Source organism: Callorhinus ursinus, unplaced genomic scaffold (assembly GCF_003265705.2).
Source record: "Callorhinus ursinus isolate GAN/ISIS: 27379988/994484 unplaced genomic scaffold, GSC_fseal_2.0 scaffold44, whole genome shotgun sequence".
Taxonomy (NCBI): domain Eukaryota; kingdom Metazoa; phylum Chordata; class Mammalia; order Carnivora; family Otariidae; genus Callorhinus; species Callorhinus ursinus.
In genome coordinates, this window is record NW_027397106.1 from 6,413,765 (window position 1) to 6,429,555 (window position 15,791).

At 40.6% G+C, this 15,791-nt stretch overlaps 1 protein-coding gene and 1 long non-coding RNA gene across 2 annotated transcripts in view; one reads left to right on the plus strand and one right to left on the minus strand.

The window, feature by feature from the left end:
• Window positions 1-15,791, minus strand: part of LOC141370744 (uncharacterized) — a 27,984-nt gene continuing 12,193 nt past the window's right edge. Inside the window, exon 3 of the long non-coding RNA XR_012375049.1 lies at window positions 1-1,622. This is a non-coding gene — a long non-coding RNA (uncharacterized lncRNA). The remainder of the gene's footprint in view (window positions 1,623-15,791) is intronic.
• On the plus strand, window positions 2,295-3,071 carry LOC112832247 (olfactory receptor 10AD1-like). The gene has a single exon (XM_025882807.1). It carries the CDS (start codon window positions 2,295-2,297, stop codon window positions 3,069-3,071), a length of 777 nt encoding a protein of 258 aa, XP_025738592.1.

The following is a 15,791-nucleotide window of genomic DNA, read 5'->3' on the forward strand; positions in this document are numbered from 1 at the left end:
TCGTCCTGAAGATATACTTCTCCCCAACATTTAAGTTTTGAAGGCAGGTTCTACTCAGGCCTTATGTTGATCTTAAAAGCTTTTAAAATATAAACATAGAAAACAAAACAATTGAAAAGACATGAATGAAAATACTGATATGTTTCTCTCTGGGTGATTATTATTTATTTTATTTAAATTCAATTAATTAACATATAGTGTATTATTAGTTTCAAATGTAGAGTTCAGTTATTCATCCCTTGCATATTACACCTAGTGCTCATTACATCAGGTGCCCTCCTTCATGCCCATCACCCACTTACTCCATTCCTCCACCCACCTCCCCTCCAACAACCCTCAGTTTGTTTCCTATAAGTATGAGTCTCTTTGGGTTTGTCTCCCTTTATGATTTCATCTTATTTTATTTTTCCCTCCGTTCCCCTATGAGCCTTTGTTTTGTTTCTTAAATTCCACATATGAGTGAAACCATATGATAATTGTCTTTCACTTAGCATAATACCCTCCAATTCCATCTACGTTGTTGCAAATGGTAAGATTTCATCCTTTTCTTTATCCATTCATCTCTTGATGGACATCTGGGCTCTTTCCATAGTTTGGCTAATGTGGACATTGCTGCTATAAACATTGGGGTACAGGTGTCCCTTTGGATCACGTTTCTATCCTTTGGGTAAATACATAGTAGTGCAGTTGCTGGGTTATAGGGTACCTCTACTTTTAACTTTTTGAGGAACCTCCATACTATTTTCCAGAGTGGCTGCACAAGCTTGCATTCTCACCAACAGTGTAAGAGGGTTCCCCTTTCTCTGCATTCTCGCCAACATTTGTTGTTTCCTGTCTTGTTAATTGTAGCCATTCTGACTGGTGTGAGGCGGTCCCTCATTGTGGTTTTGATTTGTATTTCCCTGATGCCGAGTGATCAGCATTTTTTCATGTGTCTGTTGGCCATTGGGATGTCTTCTTTGGAGAAATCTTTATTCATGGCTTCTGCCCATTTCTTGACTGGATTATTTGTTCTTTGGGTGTTGAGTTTGATAAGTTCTTTATAGATCTTGGATACTAGCCCTTTATCTGATATGCAAATATCTTCTCCCATTCTATGGGTTGTCTTTTGCTTTTGTTGACTGTTTCCTTTGCTGTGCAAAAGCTTTTTATGTTGATGAAGTCCCAATAGTTAATTTTTGCCTTTATTTCCCTTGCCTGTGGAGACATGTCTAGCAAGAAGTTACTACAGCCAAGATTGAAGAGGTTGCTGCCTGTGTTCTCCTCTAGGATTTTGCTGGATTCCTGTCTCACATTTAGGGCTTTCATCCATTTTGAGTCTATTTTTGTGTATGGTGTAAGGGGATGCTCCAGCTACATTCTTCTGCATGTGGCTGTCCAATTTTCCCAACACCATTTGTTGAAGAAGACTGTCTTTCTTCCACTGCATGTTCTTTCTGTTTTGTTGAAGATTAGTTGACCACAGAGTTGAGGGTCCATTTCTGGGTTTTCTGTTCTGTTCCGTTGATCTATATGTCTGTTTTTTGTGCCAGTACTGTACTGTCTTGGTGATTCTTTTAATTTACTTAATTTTGCTTTTGTTTTTTGGTATTTTCTAGATGTTCTATAATGAACAGGCATTACTTTTATAGTAAAGAGAAGAAAAATGTACAATTAGAAATATCAGTCATTTTTTTCTCTGACATTTCTACTCTCTAGTTTGACTTCTACTCATTGAAATTACACAGAAAAAGAAAATTCACTCTTCTAGATGCAGAACCCAGTAAGATTTATTTATAAATTTATTTTTTTCATTTATTTTTGTTTCAAGTTTTTCACTTAAATTCTAGTTAGTTAACATAAGGGTAATATTGGTGTCAGAAATAGAATTTAATGATTCAACATACATAACACACAGTGCTCATCACAAGTGCTTTCTTAATATTTAAATGGGCCTCTCAGATTCTGCTTGAGTCTTCTTTAAAGTTTTCTTCAAAACGTTGTCACATGGTTCCCAGATGTTTCAGCACTAGCATTTTCAGTGCCCATGACACTCCTGACTCACATGGAGTGTACTAAAATTCCTTTCTTTTTCATTCCTTTGTCTGCAATCTGTTTTTATACAACTAGGTAGCATCTATACACAACTGTCTCTTATGTGTTTTTCCTGTCTTCCCTCTTCAAGCAGGCCGCAGATGGTGGACCTAAGGAACGGCAGCACAGTGGCAGAGTTTATCCTCGTGGGCTTTGAGCAGAGCTCCTCTTCCACTCAGGCATTGATCTTTGCCCTCTTCTCAGCCCTCTACAGCCTTGCCATGGCCATGAATGGCCTCATCATCTTCATCACCTGGACAGACCCCAGGCTCAACAGCCCCATGTACTTCTTCCTTGGCCACCTGTCCTTCCTGGATGTCTGCTTCATCACCACCACCATCCCACAGATGCTGATCCACCTGGTGGCCAAGAACCACATTGTCTCCTTTGTCTCTTGCTCGACCCAGATGTACTTGGTCTTCTCTATGGGTGTGGCCGAGTGCATCCTCTTGGCTTTTATGGCCTATGACCGTTATGTTGCTATCTGCCACCCACTCAGCTATGCCCAGATCATGAGCCGGCAGGTTTGTGTGAAGCTGGTAAGCACTGCCTGGTTCTTTGGGCTGATCAATGGCATTCTGCTTGATTACATGACATTTCGTGGTCCGTTCTGTAGAGACAACCACATAGAAAACTTCTTCTGTGAGGCCCCCATAGTGATCGCTCTCTCTTGTGGAGACCCCCAGTTTAGTCTGACGACGATCTTTGCCGATGCCATCGTGGTGCTGCTCAGCCCCATGGTGCTCATTGTCATCTCCTATGCACACATCCTGGCCTCCATCCTTGGCAGAGCCTCCTCCTCAGGTCGTGGAAAGACCTTCTCTACTTGTGCTTCCCATCTGACTGTGGTCATCTTTTTCTACACCTCAGCCATGTTCTCTTATATGAACCCTCGCAGCACACATGGCCCTGACAAAGACAAGCCTTTCTCCCTCCTCTATGCCATCATACCCCCATGTGCAACCCCAACATCTATAGTTTTCAAAACAAGGAAATGAAGAGGGCCATGGTGAGGGCCCTTGGGAGGACCAGCCTGGCCCAGTCTGAGTGTGTCTAGTGGGAAGCCTCCTGGAAGAGAAGCTCCCTCCCCAAGCCCTGACAATTGCATAACTCTCCAATGCTGAAAAACTCCAGGAAAAAGCATCCATAGTTTTCTTCCTACTAGCATCAGACCTGGAAGATCCTGTTGATGTTTAATGCTCATCTGTCTGATTTTAACCAATCAACTACATTGATCCTTCCAAATTCCTCTTACTGATATATGTTCACGATTGGAGGGGCAAGTGTAATGAAATGGAAAAGTTTATTCCAAAATTGGGGGAAAGGTAGTAGGCGCTTAAACAGAAGGAAGTAATAGGATGACCAGTCCATTCTTTGGAGTATTTCTTTCCTGGGCAAAGGCAAATAGCAGGAGCTCCATCTATGAAAAAAGAGCATACCGAAAGCCATGAGGGAAACAAGGGAATCTACAGAAGTTGGAGAAAGAGCAGTAGGGTGGGAGAAATATGCTAAGAGGTGTGTGATGTTATCCCTATATGGTGGCATCAAAATTATCCAAGAAGTTCCCAGAAAAAATAAGAACTGCTGAATGGGATTGTATTACTCCTCAAAGGAAGCAAGAGGAGGAGGTATATGCCAAATACATGTGAATTATTAGTGGGGAGGTGGGAGGGCAGAAGCAAGAGCAGGAAGTCTGAGGACAGCACCCAGTTCCCCAGACTGTGAACTGGGAGTGGTAGCTATAGAACAAAATCTCCTAGGGTCAGGGAAGCTTCCAGTGACATCTGCATTTTATAAGAATATAAAAAGAGCACTTTAACTTATTCGTGTATTTGTCTGCTTCTACTGGAAGATTTTGTCACTGGCCTGGATGTTTGTTGTTCAATTTAAATGTTTCCCTTTTCTTCAAAAGATTCCTTCCTATGTCTTCTTTTATTTATAATACACTACCTTTCCTGAGACGCTGCTCACATCTCTTCTTTCTCCCCTACCCCTAGTCAGTTACCTAATGTCTAGACAGGGGTTCTCAGCAGGGATGATTCTCTCCCCCAGATGCATTTGGCAATATCTGAAGACATTTTTTAGTTGTCACAACCGAGGGAGGGTGTGTGCTACTGGCACCTAGTAGGTAGAGGTCAGAGATGCTGCTGAACATCTTACAATACACAGAACAGCACCCACAATAAAGAATTCTGCAGCCCAAGAATCATTAGTGCTGAGCTTGAGTAACCCTGGTCAGGAGATAAAGTATTAAAAGAGCAGAATGGGGAAGATGATAAGAGGTATTGATATGGGAAAAGAAGAGGCAGGAGGAAACCAAGAATTTAGAATTCAGAATTCTATCTTATTTCTGGTTTACTGTGAGCAAGCTTTCTCCTGGCACTGCCATGGCAACAATCTATGTAAGTAATTGTGATAAAACCTGCTCTAAAACCACTGTGTTTGTCTCTATCTGAGCCTACTTCTATGCCTCCAGTTTTCCCAAGTTATAAGACTTTTCCTATCCAGTCATGCACTCCTGCCTGCCACAAGCATGGACACCTACATAAGTTCTGCCCTTTTCCTCTGTTACTTCAACCCAAACTTCACCCACCCAACAGTCATCTTTCCCTTGTTCCCATAAATCTCACATTCCTGCCAAACTAAATCCTAACATCCATCACCTTTGCTCATTTGCAGCAGGACTCCTGCACATGCCATTTAGTGCAACCCATGAAAACCATGTGGGAATATTTATGGGAATACTTCCTACAATGTCAATATTTTTCTCATTCACTTTATCAATCTCCTTCTTTCACCAATGCTTATATTTCCCCACCCATATGTTCCATTTGTAGGAAAGGTCCACTCTACCTTCTGTGTGTGCTAGATACTTTCTTTTGCCCCTCTAGAATGAAATACACACCTTTTCCTCTGGTCTCTGTCCTGGTAGACAGACCTTTGTTGGTTGCCTCAATGGGTTTTGTTGCCTCTACATACTGGTCGGGTTCAACTAATAAGAGTTATTTAGTAGGATAGAGGAAGGCAGGAGAAGAAGGAGTGAGGATGTTTATTCTCCTGCTCCTTCCCTGATGTCCCAGAGTTACCATCAGGTGGCCTTCTACAGTTCCCTTTCCTGTCCCCATAAGGTGGTACCTGCTCCCTGCTCTTGAGAGCCCAGGATGATTCACCATCCATTTTTGATTCCCCTTAATCCTTCCATATCCTGGTAAGCACCTTCATTAGTCCTATTTAAGTATGCCAACCATTTCCTCCCAGCACACTGACTGACCTAGTAACAGGTACCAGGTACATATTACCAAACACAAATGGAAAATTTCTCAAAATAAACCATGTACGAGTCCATAAAGCAAATCTCAAAACATTTCAAAGATATGAAGTCACATAGACCAAGTTCTCTGACCATAATGCAGTTAAGTTAGAAAGCGGTATCAAAATGATAACTAGAAGAAACCCATATGGTTGGAAATTAAGAAACATAATTGTAATTAACCTATTTACCAAGAAATGAATATAAGACTAGTCCAATATGGAAAGAGTAAAGAGCTTGGAAGTAAAGGGCTCGCACTCCCACCCTCACCAATAAATAAGGGTAAACAAATGGAAAATCAACAACACTTCTTAGATCTATCAAAGAATTGAAGTCACAGGGGAAACCACCACTCCCAAAACTGGGAGACAAGTGAAGACAGAAAATCACAACTTTCTGGGAGTGGAGCCTGCAACTGGAGCCTGGTCAGAATACTTAAAGGGAAATTGACTAGTTATTGGAGACTGAGAATGGGCTAACTTCAGAGATAAAATCTCCTCAGGGCCTGCCCTCAGAGGAGCCCTTATAGTTTCATGAGTTTTACTTCCAGCAGCCCCACCAGATTCTCATGATGAAGATGAGAAAAAAATCCCCTTGTGCTTCAGCAGGGGGAAGGGACAAGTGAGCATTTTGAAATAAGCCCGGAGAACCCTGTCTGCCCTCAAGGAAAACTATTTGATGAGAATCTAACAAATCTGGGGAAGGATCCATGAAACAACAACAACAAAACAAACACACAAAAGCCAAACAAAACAAAACAAAACAAAACAAAACTGAGAGGGACCTGTGAAGGTTGTTACAGCCCAGGGACACAGGCTCATTAGAAGACCAAGACCTAATCATAGGACTATGGAATGTTTCCCCTCCCCTGTACCTTACCACCACATCAATAAGGCTGTGGATTTTCAAGGATCATAGCTGAAAGATCTGCAACACTCAGACCCTATTTAAGAAGGAGTTTATAGGGAAACAAAAAAAGACAGCAAAGGAGACAAAAGCAAGGACATGTGAGCAAATTTTAGCCTCTGACACCACAGCTACAGCAAACATTAAACACAGCCTAACACCTAACACAAAACCTCCCACTGAAAGCCTATTTACCTCGGTTCCTACTGCCTGATACCTCATGTCAGGCTTTCAACACAAGAATTGATTATGATAATAATTAGAAAAGTTTACAAACCCCAAATTAGTAATGAAACTACTTACCATTTTGTGGGATGTACCTAGAGCAATACTTTTTTTAATTAGGAAAAAAGGAAGTGTTAAAAAGTAATAAATTAAGCTACCAACTTAATCACAGAATAGATTATGCAAGGAACATAGAAGGAATAAAAATGCATATAATAGATTGATTGAAACAAATCCAAAGATTGATGAAATTGATAGAATTAGAAGAAATTAATAATTTCACAGGTCTGTGGCATGACTGATCAAAAATAGACTTAAAAATGGGGGCACTAACTGCTAGGATAAATGAGGCAGAAGAGAGAATCAGTGATATAGAAGACCAAATGATGGAAAATAAAGAGGCCGAGAAAAAGAGAGAGAAACAACTACAGGATCACGAGGGCAGAATTCGAGAGATAAGTGATAAGATAAGATGAAACAACATTAGAATAATCGGGATCCCAGAAGAAGAAGAAAGAGAGAGGGGGGCAGAAGGTATATTGGAGCAAATAATAGCAGAGAACTTCCCTAATGTGAGGAAGGAAACAGGCATCAAAATCCAGGAGGCACAGAGAACCCCTCTCAAAATCAATAATAATAGGTCAACACCCCGACATCTAATAGTAAAACTTACGAGTCTCAGAGACAAAGAGAAAATCCTGAAAGCAGATTGGGAGAAGAGATATGTAACCTACAATGGTAAAAATATTAGATTGGCAACAGACCTATCCACAGAGACCTGGCAGGCCAGAAAGGACTGGCAAGATAGCTTCAGAGCACTAAACAAGAAAAATATGCAGCCAAGAATACTATATCGAGCTAGGCTGTCATTGAAAATAGAAGGAGAGATAAAAAGCTTCCAGAACAAACAAAAACTAAAGGAATTTGCAAACACGAAACCAGCCCTCCAAGAAATATTGAAAGGGGTCCTCTAAGCAAAGAGAGAGCCTAAAAGCAGCAAAGATCAGAAAGGAACACAGACAACATACAGTAACAGTCACCTTACAGGCAATACAATGGCACTAAATTCATACCTTTCAATAGTTACCCTGAATGTAAATGGGCTCAATGCCCCAATCAAAAGACACAGGCTATCAGATTGGATTAAAAAACAAGACCGATCAATATGCTGTCTGCAAGAGACTCATTTTAGACCCAGAGACACCCCCAGATTGAAAGTGAGGGGGTGGAAAACCATTTACCATGCTAATGGACACCAAAAGAAAGCTGGGGTGGCAATCCTTATATCAGACAAACTAGATTTTAAAACAAAGACTGTAATAAGAGATGAGGAAGGACACTATATCCTACTTAAAGGGTCTATCCAACAAGAAGATCTAACAATAGTAAATATCTATGCCACGAACATGGGAGCAGCCAATTATATAAGGCAATTAATAACAAAAGCAAAGAAACACATTGACAACAATACAATAATAGTGGGGGACTTTAACACCCCCCTGACTGAAATGGACAGATCATCTAAGCAAAAGATCAACAAGGAAATAAAGACTTTAAATGACACACTGAACCAAATGGACTTCACAGACATATTCAGAACAATCCATCCCAAAGCAACGGAATACACATTCTTCTCTAGTGCCGATGGAACATTCTCCAGAATTGATCACATCCTAGGTCACAAATCAGGTCTCAACTGGTACCAAAAGATTGGGATCATTCCCTGCATATTTTCAGACCACAATGCTTTGAAACTAGAACTCAATCACAAGAGGAAAGTCGGAAAGAACTCAAATACATGGAGGCTAAAGAGCATCCTACTAAAGAATGAATGGGTCAACCAGGAAATTAAAGAAGAATTAAAAAAATTCATGGAAACCAATGAAAATGAAAACACAACTGTCCAAAATCTTTGGGATACAGCAAAGGCAGTCCTGAGAGGAACGTATATAGCAATACAAGCCTTTCTCAAGAAACAAGAAAGGTCTCAAATACACAACCTAACCCTACACCTAAAGGAGCTGGAGAAAGAATGGCAAATAAAGCCTAAACCCAGCAGGAGAAGAGAAATAATAAAGATCAGAGCAGAAATCAATGAACTAGAAACCAAAAGAACATTAGAACAGATCAACGAAACTAGGAGCTGGTTCTTTGAAAGAATTAACAAGATTGATAAACCCCTGGCCAGACTGATCAAAAAGAAAAGAGAAATGACCCAAATCAACAAAATCATGAATGAAAGAGGAGAGATCACAACCAACACCAAAGAAATACAAACAATTATAAGAACATATTATGAGCAACTCTATGCCAGCAAATTAGATAACCTGGAAGAAATGGGTGCATTCCTAGAGATGTATCAACTACCAAAATTGAACCAGGAAGAAATAGAAAACCTGAACAGACCCATAACCACTAAGGAAATTGAAGCAGTCATCAAAAATCTCCCAACAAACAAAAGCCCAGGGCCAGATGGCTTCCCAGGGGAATTCTATCAGACATTTAAAGAAGAATTAATACCTATTCTCCTGAAACTGTTCCAAAAAATAGAAATGGAAGGAAAACTTCCAAATTCATTTTATGAGGCCACCATTACCTTGATCCCAAAACCAGACAAAGACCCCATCAAAAAGGAGAATTACAGACCAATATCCTTGATGAACATGGATGCAAAAATTCTCACCAAAATACTAGCCAATAGGATGCAACAGTACATGAAAAGGATTATTCACCACGACCAAGTGGGATTTATCCCTGGGCTGCAAGGCTGGTTCAACATCCGCAAATCAATCAACGTGATACAATACATTAACAAAAGAAAGAACAAGAATCATATGATCCTCTCAATAGATGCAGAAAAAGCATTTGACAAAGTACAGCATCCTTTCTTGATCAAAACTCTTCAGAGTATAGGGATAGAGGGTACCTACCTCAATATCATAAAAGCCATCTACGAAAAACCTACAGCAAATATCATTCTCAATGGGGAAAAGCTGAGAGCTTTTCCCCTAAGGTCAGGAACGCGGCAGGGATGTCCACTCTCACCACTGCTATTCAACATAGTATTAGAAGTCCTAGCCACAGCAATCAGACAACAAAAAGAGATCAAAGGCATCCAAATCGGCAAAGAGGAAGTCAAACTCTCACTCTTTGCAGATGATATGATACTTTATGTGGAAAACCCAAAAGACTCCACCCCAAAACTGCTAGAACTCATACAGGAATTCAGTCAAGTAGCAGGTTATAAAATCAATGCACAGAAATCAGTGGCATTCCTATACACCAACAACAAGACAGAAGAGAGACAAATCAAGGAGTCGATCCCATTCACAACTGCACCCAAAACCATAAGATACCTAGGAATAAATTTAACCAAGGAGGCAAAGGATCTGTACTCAGAAAACTATAAAATACTCAGGAAAGAAATTGAAGAAAACACAAAGAAATGGAAAAACGTTCCATGCTCATGGATTGGAAGAACAAACATTGTGAAGATGTCAATGCTACCTAGAGCAATCTACACATTCAATGCAATCCCCATCAAAATACCATCCACTTTTTTCAAAGAAATGGAACAAAAAATCCTAAAATTTGTATGGAACCAGAAGAGACCCCGAATAGCCAGAGGAATATTGAAAAAGAAAAGCAAAGCTGGCGGCATCACAATTCCGGACTTCCAGCTCTATTACAAAGCTGTCATCATCAAGACAGTATGGTACTGGCACAAAAACAGACACATAGATCAATGGAACAGAATCGAGAGCCCAGAAATGGACCCTCAACTCTATGGTCAACTTATCTTTGACAAAGCAGGAAAGAATGTCCAATGGCAAAAAGACAGTCTCCTCAAAAATGGTGTTGGGAAAATTGGACAGCCACATGCAGAAGAATGAAACTGGACCATTTCCTTACACCACACACAAAAATAGACTCCAAATGGTTGAAAGACCTAAACGTGAGACAGGAGTCCATCAAAATCCTAAAGGAGAACACAGGTAGCAACCTCTTCGACCTCAGCCGCAGCAACTTCTTCCTAGAAACATCACCAAAGGCACGGGAAGCCAGGGCAAAAATGAACTATTGGGATTTCATCAAGATAAAAAGCTTTTGCACAGCAAAAGAAACAGTCCACAAAACCAAAAGACAACCGACAGAATGGGAGAAAATATTTGCAAATGACATATCAGATAAAGGGCTAGTATCCAAAATCTATAAAGAACTTATCAAACTCAACACCCAAAGAACAAATAATCCAATCAAGAAATGGGCAGAAGACATGAACAGACATTTTTCCAAAGAAGACATCCAAATGGCCAACAGGCACATGAAAAAGTGCTCAACATCGCTCGGCATCAGGGAAATCCAAATCAAAACCTCAATGAGATACCACCTCACACCCGTCAGAATGGCTAAAATTAACAAGTCAGGAAACGACAGATGTTGGCGGGGATGTGGAGAAAGGGGAACCCTCCTACACTTTTGGTGGGAATGCAAGCTGGTGCAACCCCTCTGGAAAACAGTATGGAGGTTCCTCAAACAGTTGAAATTAGAGCTACCATTCGATCCAGCAATTGCACTACTGGGTATTTACCCCAAAGATACAAATGTAGGGACCCAAAGGGGTACGTGCACCCCAATGTTTATAGCAGCAATGTCCACAATAGCCAAACTGTGGAAAGAGCCAAGATGTCCACTGACAGATGAATGGATAAAGAAGATGTGGTATATATACCCAGTGGAATATTATGCAGCCATCAAAAGGAATGAGATCTTGCCATTTGCAACGACATGGATGGAACTGGAGGGTGTTATGCTTAGTGAAATAAGTCAATCAGAGAAAGACATGTATCATATGACCTCACTGATATTAGGAATTCTTAATCTCAGGAACAAACTGAGGGTTGCTGGAGTGGTTGGGGGTGGGAGGGATGGCGTGGCTGGGTGATAGACATTGGGGAGGGTATGTGCTACGGTGAGTGCTGTGAATTGTGCAAGACTGTTGAATCACAGATCTGTACTTCTGAAACAAATAACGCAACATATTTTAAGAAAAAAGAAAAAGAAGAAGATAGCAGGAGAGGAAGAATGAAGGGGAGTAAGTCAGAGGGGGAGACGAACCAGGAGAGATGATGGACTCTGAAAAACAAACTGAGGGTTCTAGAGGGGAGGAGGGTAGGGGGATGGGTTAGCCTGGTGATGGGTATTAAAGAAGGCACATTCTGCATGGAGCACTGGGTGTTATGAACAAACAATGAATCATGGAACACTACACCAAAACAAATGATGTAATATATGGTGATTAACATAAGAATAAAAAATTAAGAAAAAATGCAAAAAAAAAATAAATAGACTTAAACAATACTAAGAATGAAAGGGGCCCATAACTACAGATGTTACAGAATGAATTATAAGAGGCCTTCTGTTTCTGATATTGATAGACCATGTAATTTGGATCAACTATGTCACTCAAAACAACAAAAGCTGGACAAAATATTTTAAACCATCCACTTGAAGCCACTAAAGCACTAAAGAGGCAGTGAAGAATTTGGGAGCTAAGACCGAGGAACAGTCACTCTACATTTAAGGAGATCTAGAAAGAACTGATAAGAGGATTAGTAAAGTGGGAGAGATGTCATGAAGAAAATGAAAGAATGGATACAGAAAATACAATATCTGAAGAGAAAAAAGCTGAGATTTTTCCAAAACTGAAGAAGACATCAGTGCACAGATTAAAGAGGCCCTAAGTATACCCCAAATATGTTACTTACAAAAAGAAATACACACATGGGCATACCATTAGAATGTCTGAAAAAGGGGGAAAAAGAGAAAAACTTAACAGCTGCCTGAAGAAAAGGACAGATTCCCTTCAAAAGAAGCACAATTAGATTGACAGTTATCTTCTCAACAATGAAAGTCAAAATATAAAATTTATCTTCTGGGAAACTCCATTGTAGTGGACTAGAGAGGAGCTGGAAGTCAAAGAAAGATAATGCTCCAGCTGGCCTGGAAGAGAGCATACATCCACATTGTGAACTGCCTGTGGCGGCCATGTGGCAAGGAAGTACAGGCAGCCTCCAGGAGCTGACAGCAATGTCTGACACCCAGCAAGGACATAGGTACCTCAGTGGTACAACAGCAAAGAACAGAATTTGCCAAAAACCTTTGAGCTTGGGAGACGACCCTGAGCCTCAGATGAAAATCACAGCCTGGTTGACACTTTGATTTCAGCCTGGTGAGACCCTGAGCAGAATACCCAGCTAACCATACCCAGACCCCTGACCCAAGGAAATTGTAAGATAGTAAGTTTGTGTTAACTCTGAGTCCTTGAATTTGTGGTAATTTGTTACACAGCAATAGACTACTAATACAAGCTTTTTAAATTCTAATATAATACCATGGAAAAATTTGACATTAAATCTGCTTAGATAAATAGAAAAAAGTACTAGAAAAATATTATTTTCCACAAATGACGAAAGAAGGAAAACATGAACTCACTTGTAATCATAAAGATAAGTCATTAGCTTAAGAATATTTGCATAAAATTGAAGATGACACAAAGAAATGGAAAGACATTCCATGCCCGTGGATTGGAAGAACAAATATTGTTAAAATTGCCATACTATCCAAAGTAGTCTACACATTGAATGCAATCTCTATCAAAATACCAACAGCATTTTTCACACAACTAGAACAAAAAATCCTAAAAATTATATGGAACCACCAAGACCCCAAATAGCCAAAGCAATCTTGAAAAAGAAAAGCAAAGCTGGAGGGGAGGAGCAAGATGGCAGAGGAGTAGGAGACCTAAATTTCGTCTGGTCCCAGGAATTCAGCTAGATAGCTGTCAAACCATTCTGAACACCTACAAACTCAACAGGAGATCGAAGACAAGAATAGCAGCAACTCTCTGAACAGAAAAGCGACCACTTTCTGGAAGGTAGGACGTGCAGAGAAGTGAATCCGAGGCGATATTCGGGAGGACAGACGGCGGGGGAGGGAGCCTCCATCGGCCGCTTCTGGCAAGTGATAGAGCCGCGGAGCACAAAATCAGAACTTCAGAAGTCGGCTCTGCTGAGGGACGTCGCTCCAGTTGCTAAGCGGGGGGTGGAACCCTTGCAGGACAGTGTGGTCTCAGGACCCTTGGGGTAACAGAAAGACCAGGGGTGACTGAGTGCGGCAGAGCTCCCAGGTATCAGATTGGGGAAGCCGGCTGCAGAGACAGAGCCGAGGAGCAGGCTCTCAGCTTGGGGTCGCCATAAACCGTGATCCGCGGCCCAGTCGGGCCACTGCTCCTCCAGCAGGGACCCAACAAGTGTCAGATCCGGGGAGACTCCCCTTCCTCCCCTAGGAGGAGCAGAGCGGGAGCACACCTCAGGGATCTGCTGGGTTTGGAGACTCCACACCTAGTTGGGTGCCAGAGATAGAAATGCTCGGTCACAGGCCGGGTGAGCACGGAGTGCGGCCAGAGACCGGGAAGACGGGAGTGATTGACTGCTTGTCTCTGGGGGCGCACTGAGGAGTGGGGCTCCGAGTTCTCGGCTCCTCCAGGGCAGAGATTGGGAGGCCGCCATTTACACTCTTGTCCTCCAAAGCCGAAGGGAAAGCTTGCAGGGAACAAAAGCTCCCCAGAGCAAACCCGAGCAGATTCCTTAGCCTGACCCAGCAAGGGCGGAGCAATTCCACCTCCGGCAAAGACATTCGGGAACCACAGCAACAGGCCCCTCCCCCAGAAGATCCGCAAGAACAGCCAGCCAAGACCAAGTTTACCGATCAATGAGAATGGCAGAACTCCAGAGCTAGGGGAATACTGCACATAGAATTCATGGCTTTTTTCGCCCTGATTCGTTAGTCTTTCAAAGTTAATTTTTAAAATTTTATTTTCTTAATTTTTTTTCCCTTTTTCAACCAACATCGTATCAATCCCTTTTTAAAAATCTTTTTAATTTTCATTTTTAGAGTCATATTCTATCCCTTCTTTATAGTTAACCTTATTTTTTGCATATATATATATATATATATATATATAAGTTGTTTTCTTTTCAAAATTTTGGAATACAGTTTTTCTAACAGACCAAAATATACCCTAAATCTCTAGTGTATGGCTTTGTTCTAATCTCCTGCCTGATCACATTCTCTCCCTTCCTTTTTTTTTAAATTTCTCTTCTTTCTTTTTCCAACCAACTTATCAATTCCTTTTATAAAATCTTTTATAATTTCCATCTTTACAGTCATATTCCATCCCTTCATTGTATTTACCCTTATTTTTGTACATATATAAGTTTTTCGTTCTTTAAAATTTTTGGAGGCAGTTTCTTCTAACAGACCAAAATACACCCAAAATCTAGTGTGTGGCTCTGATCTATTCACCAGCCTGATCATATTTTTTTTTCTTTCTTTCCCTTTTTTTTCCCCGTGGTTTCAGGTCTCTTCTGATTTGTTTAGTGTATATTTTTCTGGGGTCATTGTAAACCTGTTAGCATTTTATCCTCTCATTCATCTATTTTCCTCTGGACAAAATGACAAGACAGAAAAACTCACCTCAAAAAAAAAAAAAGAACAAGAGGCAGTACCAACTGCCAGGAACCTAATCAATACGGACATTAGTAAGATGTCAGAACTAGAGTTCAGAATGACGATTATAAAGATACCAGCTAGGTTTGAAAAAAGCATGGAAGATACTAGAGAATCCCTTTCTGGAGAAATAAAAGAACTAAAATCTAACCAAGTCGAAATCAAAAAGACTATTTTTTTTCCCCTCTGCCCCATCTTCCCTCTGCCCCGCCCTTCCCCCTGCTTTAAAAATCTTTTTTCTTTGTTTTTTTAAATCTTATTTTATTTATTTTATATTAGTCACCATACAATACATCATTAATTTTTGATGTAGTGATCCACGATTCATTATTTTTGTATAACACCCAGTGCTCCATGCAGTAAAAAGGCTATTAATGAGGTTCAATAAAAAATGGAGACTCTAACTGCTAGGATAAATGAGGCAGAAGAGAGAATTAGTGATATAGAAGACCAAATGATGGAAATAAAGAAGCTGAAAAAAAGAGAGATAAACAACTACTGGATCACAAGGGGAGAATTCAAGAGGTAAGTGATACCGTAAGATGAAACAATATTAGAATAATTGGAATCCCAGAAGAAGAAGAAAGAGAGAGAGGGGCAGAAGGTATATTGGAGCAAATTATAGCAGAGAACTTTCCTAATGTGGGGAAGGAAACAGGCATCAAAATCTAGGAGGCACAGAGAACCCCCCTCAAAATCAATAATA